Source organism: Coregonus lavaretus, assembly GCF_964263955.1.
Source record: "Coregonus lavaretus genome assembly, chromosome: 23".
NCBI lineage: Eukaryota > Metazoa > Chordata > Actinopteri > Salmoniformes > Salmonidae > Coregonus > Coregonus lavaretus.
In genome coordinates this window covers 39397028-39415998 of record NC_140010.1, presented here as the reverse complement: position 1 = coordinate 39415998, position 18971 = coordinate 39397028, and the positions used below count along the sequence as shown (strand labels likewise).

Sequence of the window (18971 nt, the reverse complement as noted above, 5' to 3'; positions counted from 1 at the left end):
TATTTTACATGTAGTCTAACTGAATAGGCTATATGTTAGGTGTGCTAGGCTCTTTCAACCACAGCCGGAAACCATGAATAGCCTATTACTGTATAGGAAGCATAGGCCTATCATTGTCATCATCATAATCTCTATATATTTCTAGTTTGCATCTTATTTGTTAGGTACACCATATTCTCACATTTTCTCAGGTCATGATAAATGGATAAATCCAGCGTTATTACAGCGTTTTCGTTTAGTGTCTCAAATCTAGCCTACTCTGTCCAAGCCGCTCATTTATCATGGCTCTTCTAGTGTAGCCGCAGCGCTTTAAGTAGCGGAGCGAGGCTGCCGCTAGTGGCAGAAAACGTCACAGATTTTTCAACAAAAAAAATCAACAAGAGCATCATTGCTTCACTGTGCCGCCCATTCCATTCCAACCATTGGTCCAACAACATACTGCCTACATCCCTGATTTCGCCTCATACCATCGCCCTGTTTTCCTCGTATTTTTTTAAGAAAAAGACATCCCCAAATTTCCACCATGGCAAGTAATGAAGACAAACCGGCGGCGAAAGAGGATGAGAATGCTGGAAGCTGGAAAGATTCTATCTTCAACCCAAGGACAGGAGAGTTTTGTGGGCGCACAGCGAAGAGCTGGGGTAAGACAACCTGGACCGGGGCTGGGGGATAGCCCACTGTCGAAAACCATTTAAAAAAAATTTATTAATCAAATTGCAGGCTATTCGATTTGGATGTGCATATTGTCACATAGCCTAATATCGGATAGTAATATTATATTCCATCCACCCATTAATTCATGGTCTCTATCATTGCGAGGCAATGGTGGCCTGATAGTGTGACAATGAATCTATTTCTGTCTCGTTGGTTTTGAAGCGTCATATTGTCAGCCTCTCATGATGTGTGTGTGCGCGCGCGCGTACGTGTGCGCATGGTGCGTGTGTGTGACACCTTGTACATTTCAGCACTGATTAGCGCAAGATAGATGAATGAGACTAGCCCACCTTTATGCATAATAATTACAGACCAATACTCAGTGTATTTCCAATTAAGATCACAAATAGACATATAGGCTACAACTCAAATACACGGTTTATGAGATATAAGGTGGGCTATACCTTGTCTAGGCCTTCTTTGGAAACCCCCCATTTTGGAATTATAAACTATATGCAAATGATATTCATTCATTAGATCATACATTAAATGAATGTTCTCTTTTCAGAACAATTTGATTAGAAATCATCAATATCTGCTCTGTAGTGTATTGTACTACATCAGTAGTATGCAAAAAAAATCTGCAGTGTGTGCCTGTGTGGTTGTGTGTGTGCACATGTATGTGAATACATGTATGTGAGTGGGAATCATCTGGAACAGACCAATTTATGGCTATCTAACAGCCAGCTAGCATGATTATGTGAAGACCTTGATGTTAAATCCGTCACTGGTGTTACTAGTGAGATATACCACCCACACAAAGAGAAAACATGAACATATTCTCATTTATGGAATTTATATCCTCAATGTATAGCAGTAATCTATGGTTACTTTGAAGATGGTGAGCTGAGCTTGCTCTATCTATGCGAGCTAGCAGCTTGCATTAAGACCCTGTGTGGTGCTGTGCAGTGGGATGCTCCTCTACTCTATCACTCTGTCACAACACCTCCTCCCACCAAGGCTGCATGGCTGCCCACATTAGCATGCTTGTCAAGGTCAAATGAGTTTCCCCCTCGATCACGCTGCAGGTGCATGATGGGAATTTGTTGGAGGAGAGTGGAGTGAGGGGGGGGAGGGTGGGAGGTAGGAAGGGGAGGCAAATATTTCAGAATCCTCCATTCTCTGCTGGTTATGTGAGAGGTGTAGGCTGTAGGCCTAGTGTGTGATGAACGACCTGCTTGTCTGTTTGCATGGTAGGCCCAGTTCTTATGTTATAGCCCATGTCGTTCAATGGCTTCATATGAAATGCTTACATCCATTATAATATTATATTGGCTCTGCAATTTACATTAATATGCATTAAGAGACATTACAGTTCTGCAGGATTTGAATTATATATAAATTCTTGGGGATGGCCTGGCTCGATATACACTGAATGTACCAAACATTAGGCATACGATACCCTGTTCAAAGGCACTTAAATCTTTTGTCTTGCCCATTCACCCTCTGAATGGCACGCATACACAATCCATGTCTCAATTGTCTCAAGGCTTAAAAATCCTTCTTTAACCTGTCTCCTCCCCTTCATCTACACAGATTGAAGTGGATTTAACAAGTGACATCAATAAGGGATCATAGCTTTCACCTGGATTCACCTGGTCAGTCTATGTCATGGGAAGAGTAGATGTTGTTAATGTTTTGTATACTCAGTGTATATTTCTAAAACTTATGGGGGTGCCCAGTGCCCAGCACCCATGGGCAGCCCTGTCATTTGATAAGGTTTCAGACTTGGACCTCTCAATCAAAATACTAGGCTGTTCTGTCATCTTTGATCATTCTGCCTATCATCATAAGAAAACAAAATGCATACCTTTGCGCAACAAAATGCTGAGGCTTGAAATTGGTCCTCATCTATCCTTTCCTACTTATCATGTTATTTGCATGGAAAGCTGTCCTTATTGAAATGACTAACATTTACATGGATTAATTATCTAAATACACATTGATGAACTAATATGGCAGAGGCAGTTCACCAAACGTCCCTCATGTGATCAGATGTGTGTAGACCTAGCTTTTAGCTCGGAGGGCTGACACAGTCTGGAATTGTGCTAATCTCTCTCTCTCTCTCTCCTCTCTCTCTCTCTCTCTCTCTCTCTTCTCTCTCTCCTCTCTCTCTCTCTGTCTCTCTCTCTCTCTCTCTCTCTCTCTCTCTCTCTCTCTCTCTCTCTCTCTCTCTCTCTCTCTCTCTCTCTCTCTCTCTCTTCTCTCTCTCTCTCTGTCTCTCTTCAATTGATCTCTCTCTCTCTCTCTCTCTCTCTTCTCTCTCTCTCTCTCTCTCTCTCTCTGTCTCTCTCTTTCTCTCTCTCTCTCTCTCTCTCTGTCTCTCTCTCTGTCTCTCCTCAATTGATCTCTCTCTCTCTCTCTCTCTCTCTCTCTCTCTCTCTTCTCTCTCTCCTCTCTCTCTCTCTCTCTGTCTCTCTCTTTCTCTCTCTCTCTCTCTCTCTCTGTCTCTCCAGGCCTCATCCTCCTGTTCTACCTGGTGTTCTATGCGTTCCTGGCTGGGATGTTCGTCCTCACCATTTGGGTCATGCTGCTGACACTGGACGACTATGTGCCAAAGTACCGTGACCGGGTGCCACACCCAGGTGAGTAGCACCACAGGGAGATTATTTATTCAATCAGTCAATCAATCAATCAATCAACCAATCAATCAACCAATCAATCAACCAATCAGTCAATTGAATCAGATTGGCAGATTATTGATTATTGGGAGATTATTAGCGTACAGGGACATTCTGAGGGAAAACGGAACTGAAATATTCAATAATTATTGTATTTTGCTGATTTTGAGCACAAGGTTTATCGGTTAAGGTAGTCAGCGTTTTTTAAAAACCTGAGAATCCTGTGGACTACTATTGGTCAATATTGCCACTGTTGAATGATGGGATTTTGGTTTCAACTGTAATAGTAATGGCCAAACTCTTTATATACTGTCTGTTTGGCAACACTTTATTTAAAGGGTACCTATATAAGGATGAATGTGTTATGTATGGGTTATGACTGTGTTATGTATGGGTTCTGAATGTGTTATTAATGGGTTCTGAATGTGTTATGTATGGGTTATGAATGTGTTATGAAGCCCTTATGTAGGTATCCTTTAAATTAAGGGTTTCTGGGGTTTACCAAACAACATTGGTGACCCTGATTTCTTTATTAGTAGATTTAACTATGATTTACCATGTATTTTTGATGACCCTGAAGGTAGTTGTGATCTCATACTGTACTCTCTGTCCCTTAGGGTTGGTCATCCGGCCCAAGGAATTGGACATGGTGTTTAACAGATCCCAACCTCTCCAGTGCGCCCCGTTTGTCCAGAGTTTAGAGTCTTTCCTGAAACGTGAGTATGGTTTTTGTTGTCTCCTTGCCCTTTTCTCTCTGTCTAACTTGCCCTCTTTTTTTCTCTCTCTTTCTCTCTCTCAATTTTAAATGTACTGTTCAATAATGCTTTATTGGCATACAGTGGGGAAAAAAAGTATTTAGTCAGCCACCAATTGTGCAAGTTCTCCCACTTAAAAAGATGAGAGAGGCCTGTAATTTTCATCATAGGTACACGTCAACAATTTTTTTCCCAGAAAATCACATTGTAGGATTTTTAATGAATTTATTTGCAAATTATGGTGGAAAATAAGTATTTGGCCACCTACAAACAAGCAAGATTTCTGGCTCTCACAGACCTGTAACTTCTTCTTTAAGAGGCTCCTCTGTCCTCCACTCGTTACCTGTATAAAAGACACCTGTCCACAACCTCAAACAGTCACACTCCAAACTCCACTATGGCCAAGACCAAAGAGCTGTCAAAGGACACCAGAAACAAAATTGTAGACCTGCACCAGGCTGGGAAGACTGAATCTGCAATAGGTAAGCAGCTTGGTTTGAAGAAATCAACTGTGGGAGCAATTATTAGGAAATGGAAGCCATACAAGACCACTGATAATCTCCCTTGATCTGGGGCTCCACGCAAGATCTCACCCCGTGGGGTCAAAATAATCACAAGAACGGTGAGCAAAAATCCCAGAACCACACGGGGGGACCTAGTGAATGACCTGCAGAGAGCTGGGATCAAAGTAACAAAGCCTACCATCAGTAACACACTACGCCGCCAGGGACTCAAATCCTGCAGTGCCAGACGTGTCCCCCTGCTTAAGCCAATACATGTCCAGGCCCGTCTGAAGTTTGCTAGAGTGCATTTGGATGATCCAGAAGAGGATTGGGAGAATGTCATATGGTCAGATGAAACCAAAATAGAACTTTTTGGTAAAAACTCAACTCGTCGTGTTTGGAGGACAAAGAATGCTGAGTTGCATCCAAAGAACACCATACCTACTGTGAAGCATGGGGGTGGAAACATCATGCTTTGGGGCTGTTTTTCTGCAAAGGGACCAGGACGACTGATCCGTGTAAAGGAAAGAATGAATGGGGCCATGTCTCGTGAGATTTTGAGTGAAAACCTCCTTCCTAGCCAGTCTCCAGATCTCAACCCCATAGAAAATCTTTGGAGGGAGTTGAAAGTCTGCATGGAGGAATGGGCCAAAATACCAGCAACAGTGTGTGAAAACCTTGTGAAGACTTACAGAAAACGTTTAACCTGTGTCATTGCCAACAAAGGGTATATAACAAAGTATTGAGAAACTTTTGTTATTGACCAAATACTTATTTTCCACCATAATTTGCAAATAAATTCATTAAAAATCCTACAATGTGATTTTCTGGAATTTCTTTTCTCATTTTGTCTGTCATAGTTGACGTGTACCTATGATGAAAATTACAGGCCTCTCTCATCTTTTTAAGTGGGAGAACTTGCACAATTGGTGGCTGACTAAATACTTTTTTCCCCCACTGTATCTATGAAATACAATGTTGCGTTATGGGTCGTTCCCAAAAATGAGTGCCTTTTGCGCCCCTTTGATATTTTAAGTAGAACTTGTGCACAAATATTGAAAACTTAATAAATTCAATAATTTGAATAAAGACTTGCTAAAGTGCCCAAATTCAGCATTTTGACATCCTCTGTGACTTTCAGGAAGATTTTAACCCAATTAACCGCAACATTTCTCCAAGTTTTCACTATCATTGTAAAGCCTTAGTTATTTTGTTGCTTTGACAAAGTCATTTCTGAAGATGATTATTTCTTTAATGTGATTAGTGGCTCATTTTAAGGGGGAAAAAAACAATATTTCCCTAATTTTAAGGTCAACCCTGTTACGTGATCTGAACTCACATTTTAATATGGTGAAACTATTCCTTTTTAAATATTCCAAACATATAATAGTCAAACCATAGTGTAAAAGCAGCTGGTTCTACTCTTGTTGGCCATTTTCTGCTGTTTTGTGGTGGAAAATTGAGAGGGTCGAGCAAAACACGTCAACCCTGTTGCCCATAGACAGACAGGCTCGAAATGTTTTCACAATGAACTTGTTTTTGTTATGCTTGCATTCAATTGCCCCTCCCACACAACAAGCTTCCATCCCCCCTGTCACAAGGGGATTTATGGCTGATTTAAAGGCCCAGTGCAGTCAAAAACATGATTGTTCTGTGTTTTATATACTGTATATTTCCACACTATGAGGTTGGAATAATACTGTGAAATTGTGAAAATGATGATAATGCCTTTTCTGTGTAAGATCTGTTTGAAAAGACCACCTGAAATTTCAGCCTGTTTTAGTGGGATGAAGTTTTGGCCTGCCTGGTGACATCACCAGGCGGTAAATTAGTTAATAGACCAATAAGAGAGAGAGTTCCAAACTCTCTGCTAATAACAGCTGGAGCTCGATTCAATCAGATCCGCATTAGCCAACATCCGCATAGCGGTTGTTTTGACGGTGTCGGAGGTGGAACTGTGTTAGAGCTGTCAAATCCACAAGTGGCTTCCGGCATCATACCTAAAGCGGACATTGCCATTGGCTGCACAGAGTCGCATTAACAGAAATCCTATGCAGCCTTGTTTTCGAACAGTGGATTGTGAGATGTAATCTACACCTCGATTAGGATGATAGAAATCCTCATTATTTAGTTAAAAGATTTTTCATTTTTAGCGTAATTATTTCTATATAGCCTACACTTTCTCGTTCGGAACTTCTAACGTGAGTGGGGCGTGTGTGGCTTCATGACAATGATCTCAAGAGAAGCTGCTCATCGATTTGAAGGCTCCAACACAGTTCCACCTCTGACAACCGCCAAAACATCCGCTATGTGGTGTCTGATATCACCAGTTAACACTTGATCTGATTGAATCTTGGCCCTAGTTTTCTATTTTCTCCTCACCACTCAGACCACTCCCAGACAGTCCTAGCAAAATTCTTGCTTGAGAAATTGCTCTTTGCTAAGAAACTATTTTTGTTTCTTAAGAAAATAAAAGCCTGATGAAGTTCCATGGCAGAAATCAGCTAAAGAGGGATCGGAACCCGGTGTAAATCAGTGACGCCTCGCAGCACGTCAAACCAATCAAATGCCTTGCTTGGGCGGAGTTCTAAAGGTGCACACCAGATAGTGCAGTAGGAGAAACAGTGCATGAGGATTAAACACGTCTACAAAATATTTCAGACCAAAAAAATTGAACGTTTGCAGCACGCTGCTTTTCACGACATTTCTCTGTTATTTCAAGATGAGCTAAAGCTGCAGCAAGAGGGAAGAAATGATTTACAATGCTGGCCATGTTTAATTTTGACGTTTCTGAAGTGATATTTGGCTGTAAAGGCTAGCATGAGGGACAAGAAGTAGCTAGTCACAATGAGGTTCATTTTGAGAAAAGTCTAATAACCTTGTAGGCTGCCTATGTATAACTAGCTAGCTACTAGCTAGTTCAATTTCTCTCACGATTATAAAGCCCAATATGTTAATAATAACGCTCTCTTCATTTGCAAACAGGATTTCACGTCTTTCCATATCTGAGAACAGAAAACATCACAAAGAAACCGGCTTCATTATACTCAAATTAGACAGCACTGAATATTATGTTGCTATTATCTCTATGTTTTCCCCTCTAGGGAATGGAACTGGATTATCTTTTCATATTGTCCTCCCACAAAATGACCTTCCCTATCCAGTAGCCTACACTCTCCCTTTACTGACAGCTGGAGCTTAAATTTCACCCTCTTCCATGGCTGTTATCTACAAATGCATTTGGAGACTATGTTTTTATAATAATAATAATAATATGCCATTTAGCAGACGCTTTTATCCAAAGCGACTTACAGTCGTGCGTGCATACATTTTTGTGTATGGGTGGTCCCGGGGATCGAACCCACTACCTTGGCGTTACAAGCGCCGTGCTCTACCAGCTGAGCTACAGAGGACCACATTTTTAATTTACAATGATTACATCAAGATAGCTACAGTGAGGGAAAAAAGTATTTGATCCCCTGCTGATTTTGTACGTTTGCCCACTGACAAAGAAATTATCAGTCTATAATTTTAATGGCAGGTTTATTTGAACAGTAAAAGACAGAATAACAACAAAAAAATCCAGAAAAACGCATGTCAAAAATGTTACAAATTGATTTGCATTTTAATGAAGGAAATAAGTATTTGACCCCGTCTCAATCAGAAAGATTTCTGGCTCCCAGGTGTCTTTTATACAGGTAATGTGCTGAGATTAAGAGCACACTCTTAAAGGGAGTGCTCCTAATCTCAGTTTGTTACCTGTATAAAAGACACCTGTCCACAGAAGCAATCAATCAATCAGATTCCAAACTCTCCACCATGGCCAAGACCAAAGAGCTCTCCAAGGATGTCAGGGACAAGATTGTAGACCTACACAAGGCTGGAATGGGCTACAAGACCATCGCCAAGCAGCTTGGTGAGAAGGTGACAACAGTTGGTGCGATTATTCGCAAATGGAAGAAACACAAAATAACTGTCAATCTCCCTCGGCCTGGGGCTCCATGCAAGATCTCACCTCGTGGAGTTGCAATGATCATGCGAACGGTGAGGAATCAGCCCAGAACTACATGGGAGGATCTTGTCAATGATCTCAAGGCAGCTGGGATCATAGTCACCAAGAAAACAATTGGTTACACACTACGCCGTGAAGGACTGAAATCCTGCAGCGCCCGCAAGGCCCCCCTGCTCAAGAAAGCACATATACAGGGCTGTCTGAAGTTTGCCAATGAACATCTGAATGATTCAGAGGAGAACTGGGTGAAAGTGTTGTGGTCAGATGAGACCAAAATCGAGCTCTTTGGCATCAACTCAACTCGCCGTGTTTGGAGGAGGAGGAATACTGCCTATGACCCCAAGAACACCATCCCCACCGTCAAACATGGAGGTGGAAACATTATGCTTTGGGGGTGTTTTTCTGCTAAGGGGACAGGACAAAATCTTGGGTGAGAACCTCCTTCCCTCAGCCAGGGCATTGAAAATGGGTCGTGGATGGGTATTCCAGCATGACAATGACCCAAAACACACGGCCAAGGCAACAAAGGAGTGGCTCAAGAAGAAGCACATTAAGGTCCTGGAGTGGCCTAAGCAGTCTCCAGACCTTAATCCCATAGAAAATCTGTGGAGGGAGTTGAAGGTTCGAGTTGCCAAACATCAGCCTCGAAACCTTAATGACTTGGAGAAGATCTGCAAAGAGGAGTGGAACAAAATCCCTCTTGAGATGTGTGCAAACCTGGTGGCCAACTACAAGAAACGTCTGACCTCTGTGATTGCCAACAAGGGTTTTGCCACCAAGTACTAAGTAATGTTTTGCAGAGGGGTCAAATACTTATTTCCCTCATTAAAATGCAAATCAATTTATAAAAAATTTTATATGCATTTTTCTGGATTTTTTTGTTGTTATTCTGTCTCTCACTGTTCAAATAAACCTACCATTAAAATTATAGACTGATCATTTCTTTGTCAGTGGGCAAACGTACAAAATCAGCAGGGGATCAAATACTTTTTTCCTTCACTGTAGCTAATAGGAAGTTAGCTAGCTAATGACATTTAATTAACTTAGCTAAACTGTGTGTAAAGTTAGCTAGCTAGCTAGCAGCTCAGTTGAGTTAGCCTACAAAGTGGCCTAATGTAGCCAGCTAGCTAATAATACATCGTTTTTTAACGTTTAACATTTTTATTTACTTACTTGAATAGGTTCTCCCATGGCCTCCATTTTTTGGGTCTTTAAAAAACCGAAAATAAGGCAAAAAGTGGGTTTGTCACAAGAGCGGTTTAGAACGTGTTGTGATGTTTGACTTTACCAGTGTAATCCACTTTCAATTTCAATAAATATAAATCGCAGACTGTCGGCCACGCTTGAAAACTAGCACTTGAAACTAGCATACGCAACAACTCTCTACAAAAGGTGTCCTACTCGGACGGAAAACAGTGACGCACACTTCTACGGGCATGTGGGTGGAGGGTTCTTGAAATGTAACATCCAATCAAATCTTGCCGCTGGGAGCCAGCCGATCATTCAAAATTCTCCAGACCTCCAAGGGAGGTGTGACATCGATGTGATTTTAGAGGTATGGCAACACAAGACTAATAGACCAATAACAAAAAGTCATTATTGTTTTTTCTCAGAGTACAATGACACGGAACAGGAGAGTAACGTGGCGTGCGTGGCGGGGGACTACTTTGAGCAGGAGGGCAAGGTGGGCGAGCAGAGGAAGGCGTGTCAGTTCAAGAGGAGCGATCTAAGCCTCTGCTCCGGCCTCTCCGACTCCACCTTCGGTTACGCTGAGGGGAGACCCTGTGTCCTCCTCAAAATGAATAGGGTACCTCCTCCTTTCCCTCTTCATATTTGTTTCCCAATTTACTTTCCACCCAAAGTGTGTACTTGCACACTCTCCGTCATTTAAAACCATTGGATTGGTTTAAGCATTGGCTGGATGGATTTTCCACCATTGTTCAATCCATGACGGGGAAGTGCACATTTTGGGAACATTGTAGAGAATTAGGATGAAGCCAATACTCACTGGATGCATGTCATTGACTTTAATACACTCGGGTCCTGATGAAGCGCACATTGGATAAGTGCAGACCCAATTAAATTCAGGGCAGTGCTGTGTAGTCCACCAGTCCCAATTCAAATACATTGTTCATGGACACATTCACAAGAGCCTTGAGCCAATGTATGTATCAGTAGACGACATTAGCCAATAGTGGATTTCTCTCCTCCTCAATCTAGATCTTTCCATTTGCTTCTCTTTGTTACCATTCTCTATTATTATGTTTTGCTGTCCCTTTTCACCCTCTCTCCTTGTAAAGTTGAAGTCGGAAGTTTACATACACCTTAACCAAATACATTTAGACTCAATTTTTCACAATTCCTGACATTTAATCCAAGTAAAAATTCCCTGTTTTAGGTCAGTTAGGATCACCACTTTATTTTAAGAATGTGAAATGTCAGAATAATAGTAGAGATAATGATTTATTTCAGCTTTTATTTATTTAATTACATTCCCAGTGGGTCAGAAGTTTACATACACTCAATTAGTATTTGGTAGCATTGCCTTTAAATTGTTTAACTTGGGTCAAACGTTTTGGGTAGCCTTCCACAAGCTTCCCACAATAAATTGGGTGAATTTTGTCTCATTCCTCCTGACAGAGCTGGTGTAACTGAGTCAGGTTTGTAGGCCTCCTTGCTCGCACACGCTTTTTTCAGTTCTGCCCACACATTTTCTATAGGATTGAGGTCGGGGCTTTGTGATGGCCACTCCAATACCTTGACTTTGTTGGCCTTAAGCCATTTTGTCACAACTTTGGAAGAATGCTTGGGGTCATTGTCCAATTGGAAGACCCATTTGCGACCAAGCTTTAACTTCCTGACTGATGTCTTGAGATGTTGCTTCAATATATCCACATATGTTTCCTTCCTCATGATGCCATCTGTTTTGTGAAGTGCACCAGTCCCTCCTGCAGCAAAGCACCCCCACAGCATGATGCTGCCACCCCCGTGCTTCACGGTTGGGATGGTGTTCTTCAGCTTGCAAGCAACCCCCTTTTTCCTCCAAACAGAACGATGGTCATAATGGCCAAACAATTCTATTTTTGTTTCATCAGACCAATCAATCAATCAATCAATTTTATTTTAAATAGCCCTTCTTACATCAGCTAATATCTCGAAGTGCTGTACAGAAACCCAGCCTAAAACCCCAAACAGCTAGTAATGCAGGTGTAGAAGCACGGTGGCTAGGAAAAACTCCCTAGAAAGGCAAAACCTAGGAAGAAACCTAGAGAGGAACCAGGCTATGAGGGGTGGCCAGTCCTCTTCTGGCTGTGCCGGGTGGAGATTATAACAGAACCATGCCAAGATGTTCAAAAATGTTCATAAGTGACAAGCATGGTCAAATAATAATCAGGAATAAATCTCAGTTGGCTTTTCATAGCCGATCATTAAGAGTTTAAAACAGCAGGTCTGGGACAGGTAGGGGTTCCATAACCGCAGGCAGAACAGTTTAAACTGGAATAGCAGCAAGGCCAGGCGGACTGGGGACAGCAAGGAGTCACCACGGCCGGTAGTCCCGACGTATGGTCCTAGGGCTCAGGTCTCTCAGTTGGCTTTTCATAGCCGATCATTAAGAGTTGAAAACAGCAGGTCTGGGACAGGTAGGGGTTTCGTAGCCGCAGGCAGAACAGTTGAAACTGGAATAGCAGCAAGGCCAGGCGGACTGGGGACAGCAAGGTGTCATCATACCCGGTAGTCCTGACGTATGGTCCTAGGGCTCAGGTTCTCAGAGAGAAAGAGAGAACGAGAGAATTAGAGAGAGCATACTTAAATTCACACAGGACACTGGATAAGACAGGAGAAGTACTCCAGGTATAACCAACTAACCCCAGCCCCCCGACACATAAACTACTGCAGCATAGGACATTTCTCCAAAAAGTACGATCTTTGTCCCCATGTGCAGTTGCAAACCGTAGTCTGGCTTTTTTATGGCGGTTTTGGAACAGTGGCTTCTTCCTTGCTGAGCGGCCTTTCAGGTTATGTCGATATAGGACTCGTTTTACTGTGGATATAGATACTTTTGTACCTGATTCCTCCAGCATCTTCACAAGGTCCTTTGCGGTTGTTCTGGGATTGATTTTTCCTTTTCGCACCAAAGTACATTCATCTCTAGGAGACAGAACGCGTCTCCTTCCTGAGTGGTATGACGGCTGCGTGGTTCCATGGTGTTTATATTTGCGTACTATTGTTTGTACAGATGAACGTGGTACATTCAGGCGTTTGGAAATTGCTCCCAAGGATGAACCAGACTTGTGGAGGTCTACAATTTTATAAATGAGGTCTTGGCTGATTTCTGTTGATTTTCCCATGATGTCAAGCAAAGAGGCACTGGGTTTGAAGGTAGGCCTTGAAATACATCCACAGGTACACCTCCAATTGACTCAAATGATGTCAATTAGCCTATCAGATGCTTCTAAAGCCATTACATCATTTTCTGGAATTTTCCAAGCTGTTTAAAGGCACAGTTAACTTAGTGTGTGTAAACTTCTGATCCACTGGAATTGTGATACAGTGAATTATAAGTGAAATAATCTGTCTGTAAACAATTGTTGGAAAAATTACTTGTGTCATGCACAAAGTAGATTTCCTAACCGACTTGCCAAAACTATAGTTTGTTAACAAGAAATTTGTGGAGTGGTTGAAAAACAAGTTTTAATGACTCCAACCTAAGTGTATGTAAACTTTCGACTTCAACTGTATATGTTTCTATCCCATTGGATTGCTCAGAGTAGACCACATTGATAATAATGATTTAAATTAGCCTATTGTCTGACTGTGGCTCTCTGATTTGTTGATTGGTTAATTGGTTTTCCATTCACAGATCATTGGGCTGAAGCCGCGTGGAGATCCCTATGTCAACTGCACAGCAAAGGTAAATGTCATCATAATTTCAATATGTGTGTTTTGTCTGTGTTTGAAAATAGCAATATACTCTGGTTACATTTATATCATTTTTGTTATTTATTGTTTATGTTGATATTTGTGTCTTCTTTTTTCCTGATTTGGTTTGATTTTGTTTTTCTGCATGCTTCCAGTTGAAGCTTTAGGGTAAGCTTAGCGATGTGTAAGTCTATTTGTTTATACAGTATGTAAGTTACTACCTTGTGGAAATAACTTACATTGTAGTAGCAACTTACAGGGTTGTTTTGTTGTCTCCCCCCCCCCCCTTTTAAGTGCTCTATTGTGTTATGGGCTTTATTCCAAATCGCTTTTGCTTCTTTTGGTCCTGTTTGATGCAGTATACCAATGTTATAATAAGAACCTTTTAGAAACTTCCAGTGTTATTATAAGAACTGGCCATTGACTCTGACCTCTCATGGAACCCAGAAAGAGTAGCTGTTGCTTAAGGTAAAAGCTAATGGTTTTACAGTTCCTTGCAAAAGTATTCATCCCCCTTGGAGTTTTTCCTATTTTGTTGCATTACAACCTGTAATTTAAATGGATTTTCATTTGGATTTCATGTAATGGACATAGACAAAATAGTCCAAATTGGTGAAGTGAAATTTAAAAAAAGTACTTGTTTAAAGAAATTCTAAAAAATTAATAACGGAAAAGTGTTGCATGCATATGTATTCACCCCCTTTGCTATTTTAAAAAAAACCTTTATTTAACTAGGCAAGTCAGTTAAGAACAAATTCTTATTTACAATGACGGCCTACACTGGCCAAACCCAGACGACGCTGGGCCAATTGTGCGGCGCCCTATGGGACTCCCAATCACGGCCAGTTGTGATACAGCCTGGAATCGAACCAGGGGGTCTGTAGTGACGCCTCAAGCACAGAGATGCAGTGCCTTAGACCGCTGCGCCACTCGGGAGCCCGAGCTATGAAGCCCCTAAATAAGATCTGGTGCAACCAATTACCTTCAGAAGTCACATAATTAGTTAAATAAAGTCCACCTGTGTGCAATCTAAGTGTCACATGATCTCAGTATATATACACCTGTTCTGAAAGGCCCCAGAGTCTGCATCACTACTAAGCAAGGTGCACCACCAAGCAAGCAGCACCATGAAGACCAAGGAGCTCTCCAAACAGGTCAGGGACAAAGTTGTGGAGAAGTACAGATCAGGTTTGGGTTATAAAAAAATATCAGAAACTTTGAACATCCCACGGAGCACCATTAAATCTATTATTAACAAATGGAAAGAATATGGCACCACAACAAACCTGCCAAGAGGGCTGCCCACCAAAACTCACGGACCAGGCAAGGAGGGCCTTAATCAGAGAGGCAACAAAGAGACCAAAGATAACCCTGAAGGAGCTGCAAAGCTCCACAGCGGAGATTGGAGTATCTGTCCATAGGACCACTTTAAGCCGTACACTCCACAGAGCTGGGCTTTACGGAAGAGTTGCCAGAAAAAAGCCATTGCTTAAAGAAAAAAATAAGCAAACACGTTTGGTGTTCACCAAAAGGCATGTGGGAGACTCCCCAAACATATGGAAGGTATTCTGGTCAGATGAGACTAAAATTGAGCTTTTTGGCCATCAAGGAAAACGCTATGTCTGGCGCAAACCCAACACCTCTCATCACCCCGAGAACACCATCCCCACAGTGAAGCATGCTGGTGGCTGCATCATGCCGTGGGGATGTTTTTCATCGGCAGGGACTGGGAAACTGGTCAGAATTGAATGAATGATGGATGGCGCTAAATACAGGGAGATTCTTGAGGGAAACCTGTTTCAGTCTTCCAGAGATTTGAGACTGGGACTGAGGTTCACCTTCCAGCAGGACAATGACCCTAAGCATACTGCTAAAGCAACACTAGAGTGGTTTAAGGGGAAACATTTAAATGTCTTGGAATGGCCTAGTCAAAGCCCAGACCTCAATCCAATTGAGAATCTGTGGTATGACTTAAAGATTGCTGTACACCAGCGGAACCCATCCAACTTGAAGGAACTGGAGCAGTTTTTCCTTGAAGAATGGGCAAAAATACCAGTGGCTAGATGTGCCAAGCGTATAGAGACATACCCCAAGAGACTTGCAAAAGGGGGAGGGTGAACAAAATAGGAAAAATGCCGAGGGGGGTGAATACTTCTGCAAGCCACTGTACATAACAGTGTATGCAGCATTAGGAATATATCAAAATCTTAGATAATATATTATTCTTACGTACTCATATGTACTTGTATAGATCTGAAAAGATTGGCTAGATGTGCGCAATATGGCAAAAATGACACACAACATATCAGAGGGCTATTACCAGGGTTGAAAGTAAGCCGGTCCGGTACAGAGTACCGGCAAAATAAATAGTGCAGGTACAGCGTACTGCTTAAATATGAGCCTATCACAATAATTAATACAAAGATGGCACGAAAACTGTAGGCTATTACACAATAATTTATCATTACCACTTGTCAGCCACATGAGAAAATAGCAAATGGGCTTGAAAACGGGTGGTATACACTCCAAAATGTGCTGTGGTTCGACATGCACACTAACATTTTGCGAAAGCAGAGATGACTGGCCAGGACCGAGATGCGCGCAGACAGCAGTGGACGCATCAATCAATTCTGGCTAAAAGTGTGCATACTGTAATGACAATCGTTGAATGTGATTAGCCTACACTTTTTTATGTTTTAATAGATGTCCCTTTCCATTCATCAAATGGCAGGTGCACAGTATTTTAGATGCTGGAATTATTTAGATGAGTGGATGAACGTGTGCAGGTAGATTTGTTTGACAATCAGATGAAAACCTCATGAATGGTTGTGTTCTTGCCCCATTAAAAGGTAAATACATTTTGACAGTTAAATTACATGTCTGTACTATACTAAAAATTGTGCATGTGCCACATAGGAGGTCTCATACCAGGAAGAAATTAAATCTACTTTCACCCCTGCATTTGACCTAGTGATGCAAGAATTTGAAAGACCGTTGGATGGACGTATTGTATATTCAACAGTTCTATCCAACCCTTTCAGATCTATATGAAGTCCCAACAGTCGATTTGGGATAGGACATACATATTCTTGCTGTTCTATCGTTTTTCCTGTGTTGACTATTATTCTTTCTCTTCCTCCTTTTCCTCCTCAGAGGGACACCCCCGTACAGATGCAGTACTTCCCTAGTGAGGGACGGTTCGATAAAATGTATTTCCCTTACTACGGCAATAAGCTTCACGTAAGTTTGGATAAAAAGGTCAATATTTGTCCATTTCTGTCTTGTCATACTGGTTGGTGCTATATGGGAAAGCATTATTATACAATGATGCAAGAATTTGGAAGACCGTTGGATGGACGTATGGTGTATACAACAGTCTTTGTTGGTCAATTATCATTTTTTTCCACTTTGTCCCTCTTTTCTTTCCCACTCTATTGCACTCTTACTGTGTGTCTCAACCTCCCTCTTTTTGGCCCTTCCTTCCACCTCTCTTTATCTCTCTCTCTCTCCCATCTCCTTTCTCTCTTTCTACTCCCATTACCCCCCCCCCTCTCTGTCTGTAGGAGAGGTATGTGCAGCCCCTGGTTGCAGTTAAGCTGTTGCTGAACAAGGACGACTACAACACGGAGCTGACCATCGAATGCCGGATCGAGGGATCTGACTTGCGCAACAACGACGATCGAGACAAGTTCCTGGGCCGTGTCACCTTCCGAATCACAGTCAAAGAGTAGGGAGTAGTGAGGAGGAGGCTAGTGTGGAGAAATGTGGTTCTGACCTCCCCCGGACGATTCCTATTAGAATAAGATGGGCCTAATTCCAAACCAATCCCTCCACCTTTTCTCCATATCCTAGGCGAGGAACATTCAAATCTAGTATTTTTCATATCACCTTGGTAGTTCATTGATTGGCCAGATAGTCTACTCATCTGGTGTTACAGGTCAGTCTCTGGTTAGGTGTGATAGGGAAAGATTAAAAACCAGTAGTGCTGTGATCCCCGAATCCTGGATTTGAATACCTTTCTCTTAGGCTATTGTTGACACCATCTTGTATTTCTGATAGGGTTCGATATGTGTTTATTTATTTATTTTATTTAACCTTTATTTAACCAGGTAAGCCAGGTAAGCATAACAAGAGTACTAGATGGAGCAATTACCATATTATAGCTGATACCATTCATTTTAGATCTACAGTACATCACACCCAAAAAGGGCCTAGAATAGTGCCTAGTGGTAGAGGGTGAGAGATCGGTTTGGGATTGGATCAAAGAAGGATAGGGCAGTGATGTCATCAATTTTCAACTATCTCCTGGAAAAACCAGTAATCCTGCCAAATTCAATTGAACATCTAGTTCCCTTGTTTACTTCTATGTTTACTATAGTATGACATCATCTTTTTCCTATCCTTAATTATCTCATTCTAGCAGGAGTCTTTCATGACTCACCAACCTAACGGCCATCATTCTCTTCTATTAGTCTGCTTTTGTTGTCTGACCCAGTGCTCTAGTGTTGATCTATGATCAGAGCTTATTTTCTATTCTCAATGGTTTAGATTGGAATTTAGATGTGGTAAGCTTAACCGAGATCCATACTTAGTGCCAAGGGTTGGATCAACAGTCAGGAGTAAACCTCAATCTGTATTTCACTTTCAGTCATCCACTGCCAATACAACCATGTTTACAGTTGACCCTCTCATCTGAAACCAGAACAAACAATTATTCCTCAAAATCACATAGGGACCACTAACTCATAAGGTCAACCACATAGAGTCAAACCCAGTTAAACACTGTCAAACCCAGATGCCCTCAACAATTAAATGTCTTTGAGAACCCTTTTCCTCTTGGGACCACATTTTGAACCTCGTCATATTATAATAGGGAACTGTAGATAGGGATGTGTGGTGTGGTCTGACCACAACCCAGTCTTGTGCCGTCTGTCTGTCCGGCTGCATGTCTATGTGTTTGTTTACTCTACCCCTTACCTCGCCACTGTAATAGCCAATGTTTGGTGAGCATTCGGGTGCAAAATGGCTGCTGTGCATCACCCAGGTGGGTGCTACACATTGGTGGTGGATGAGTTATCCTCCACACGCACACACACCACATCACTTATACGCACCTCACGCACACACACACCACCCCAACAGACAACACACACACAATGTAAAGCGCTTGGAGACCTGTGAGAAAGCGCTGTGTAAATGCAATCCATTGTATCTATGTACTGTATATCCTTGTATGTATAGCTATCTTTGGGTCTGAATGCTTGTCTGTTTGTCTATATGTTCTCTCTCCTACTCTCTATCGGTCCGTTCATCTGTGTCTGTCTTTCTCAATGTATATATTTAATGGATTCACACTGTATTTTTTTTCTGTCACAGAACACAATGTCTGAGCACTGTAAAGAAATAATTTAAACAAATATTTACAGGATATGATCATATTCAAAGC

At 41.8% G+C, this 18971-nt stretch overlaps 1 protein-coding gene across 1 annotated transcript; it reads left to right on the top strand.

Annotated features, from left to right (window-relative positions):
• Positions 1-523: 523 nt before the first annotated feature.
• On the top strand, positions 524-17256 carry LOC311150597 (sodium/potassium-transporting ATPase subunit beta-3-like; the record flags this gene model as incomplete). Its single annotated transcript, XM_084188082.1, has 7 exons — positions 524-641; positions 3171-3299; positions 3953-4051; positions 10219-10412; positions 13467-13517; positions 16679-16765; positions 17089-17256. 7 exons carry the CDS (start codon positions 524-526, stop codon positions 17254-17256), a joined length of 846 nt encoding a protein of 281 aa, XP_084044208.1.
• Between the last annotated feature and the right edge of the window lie 1715 nt (positions 17257-18971).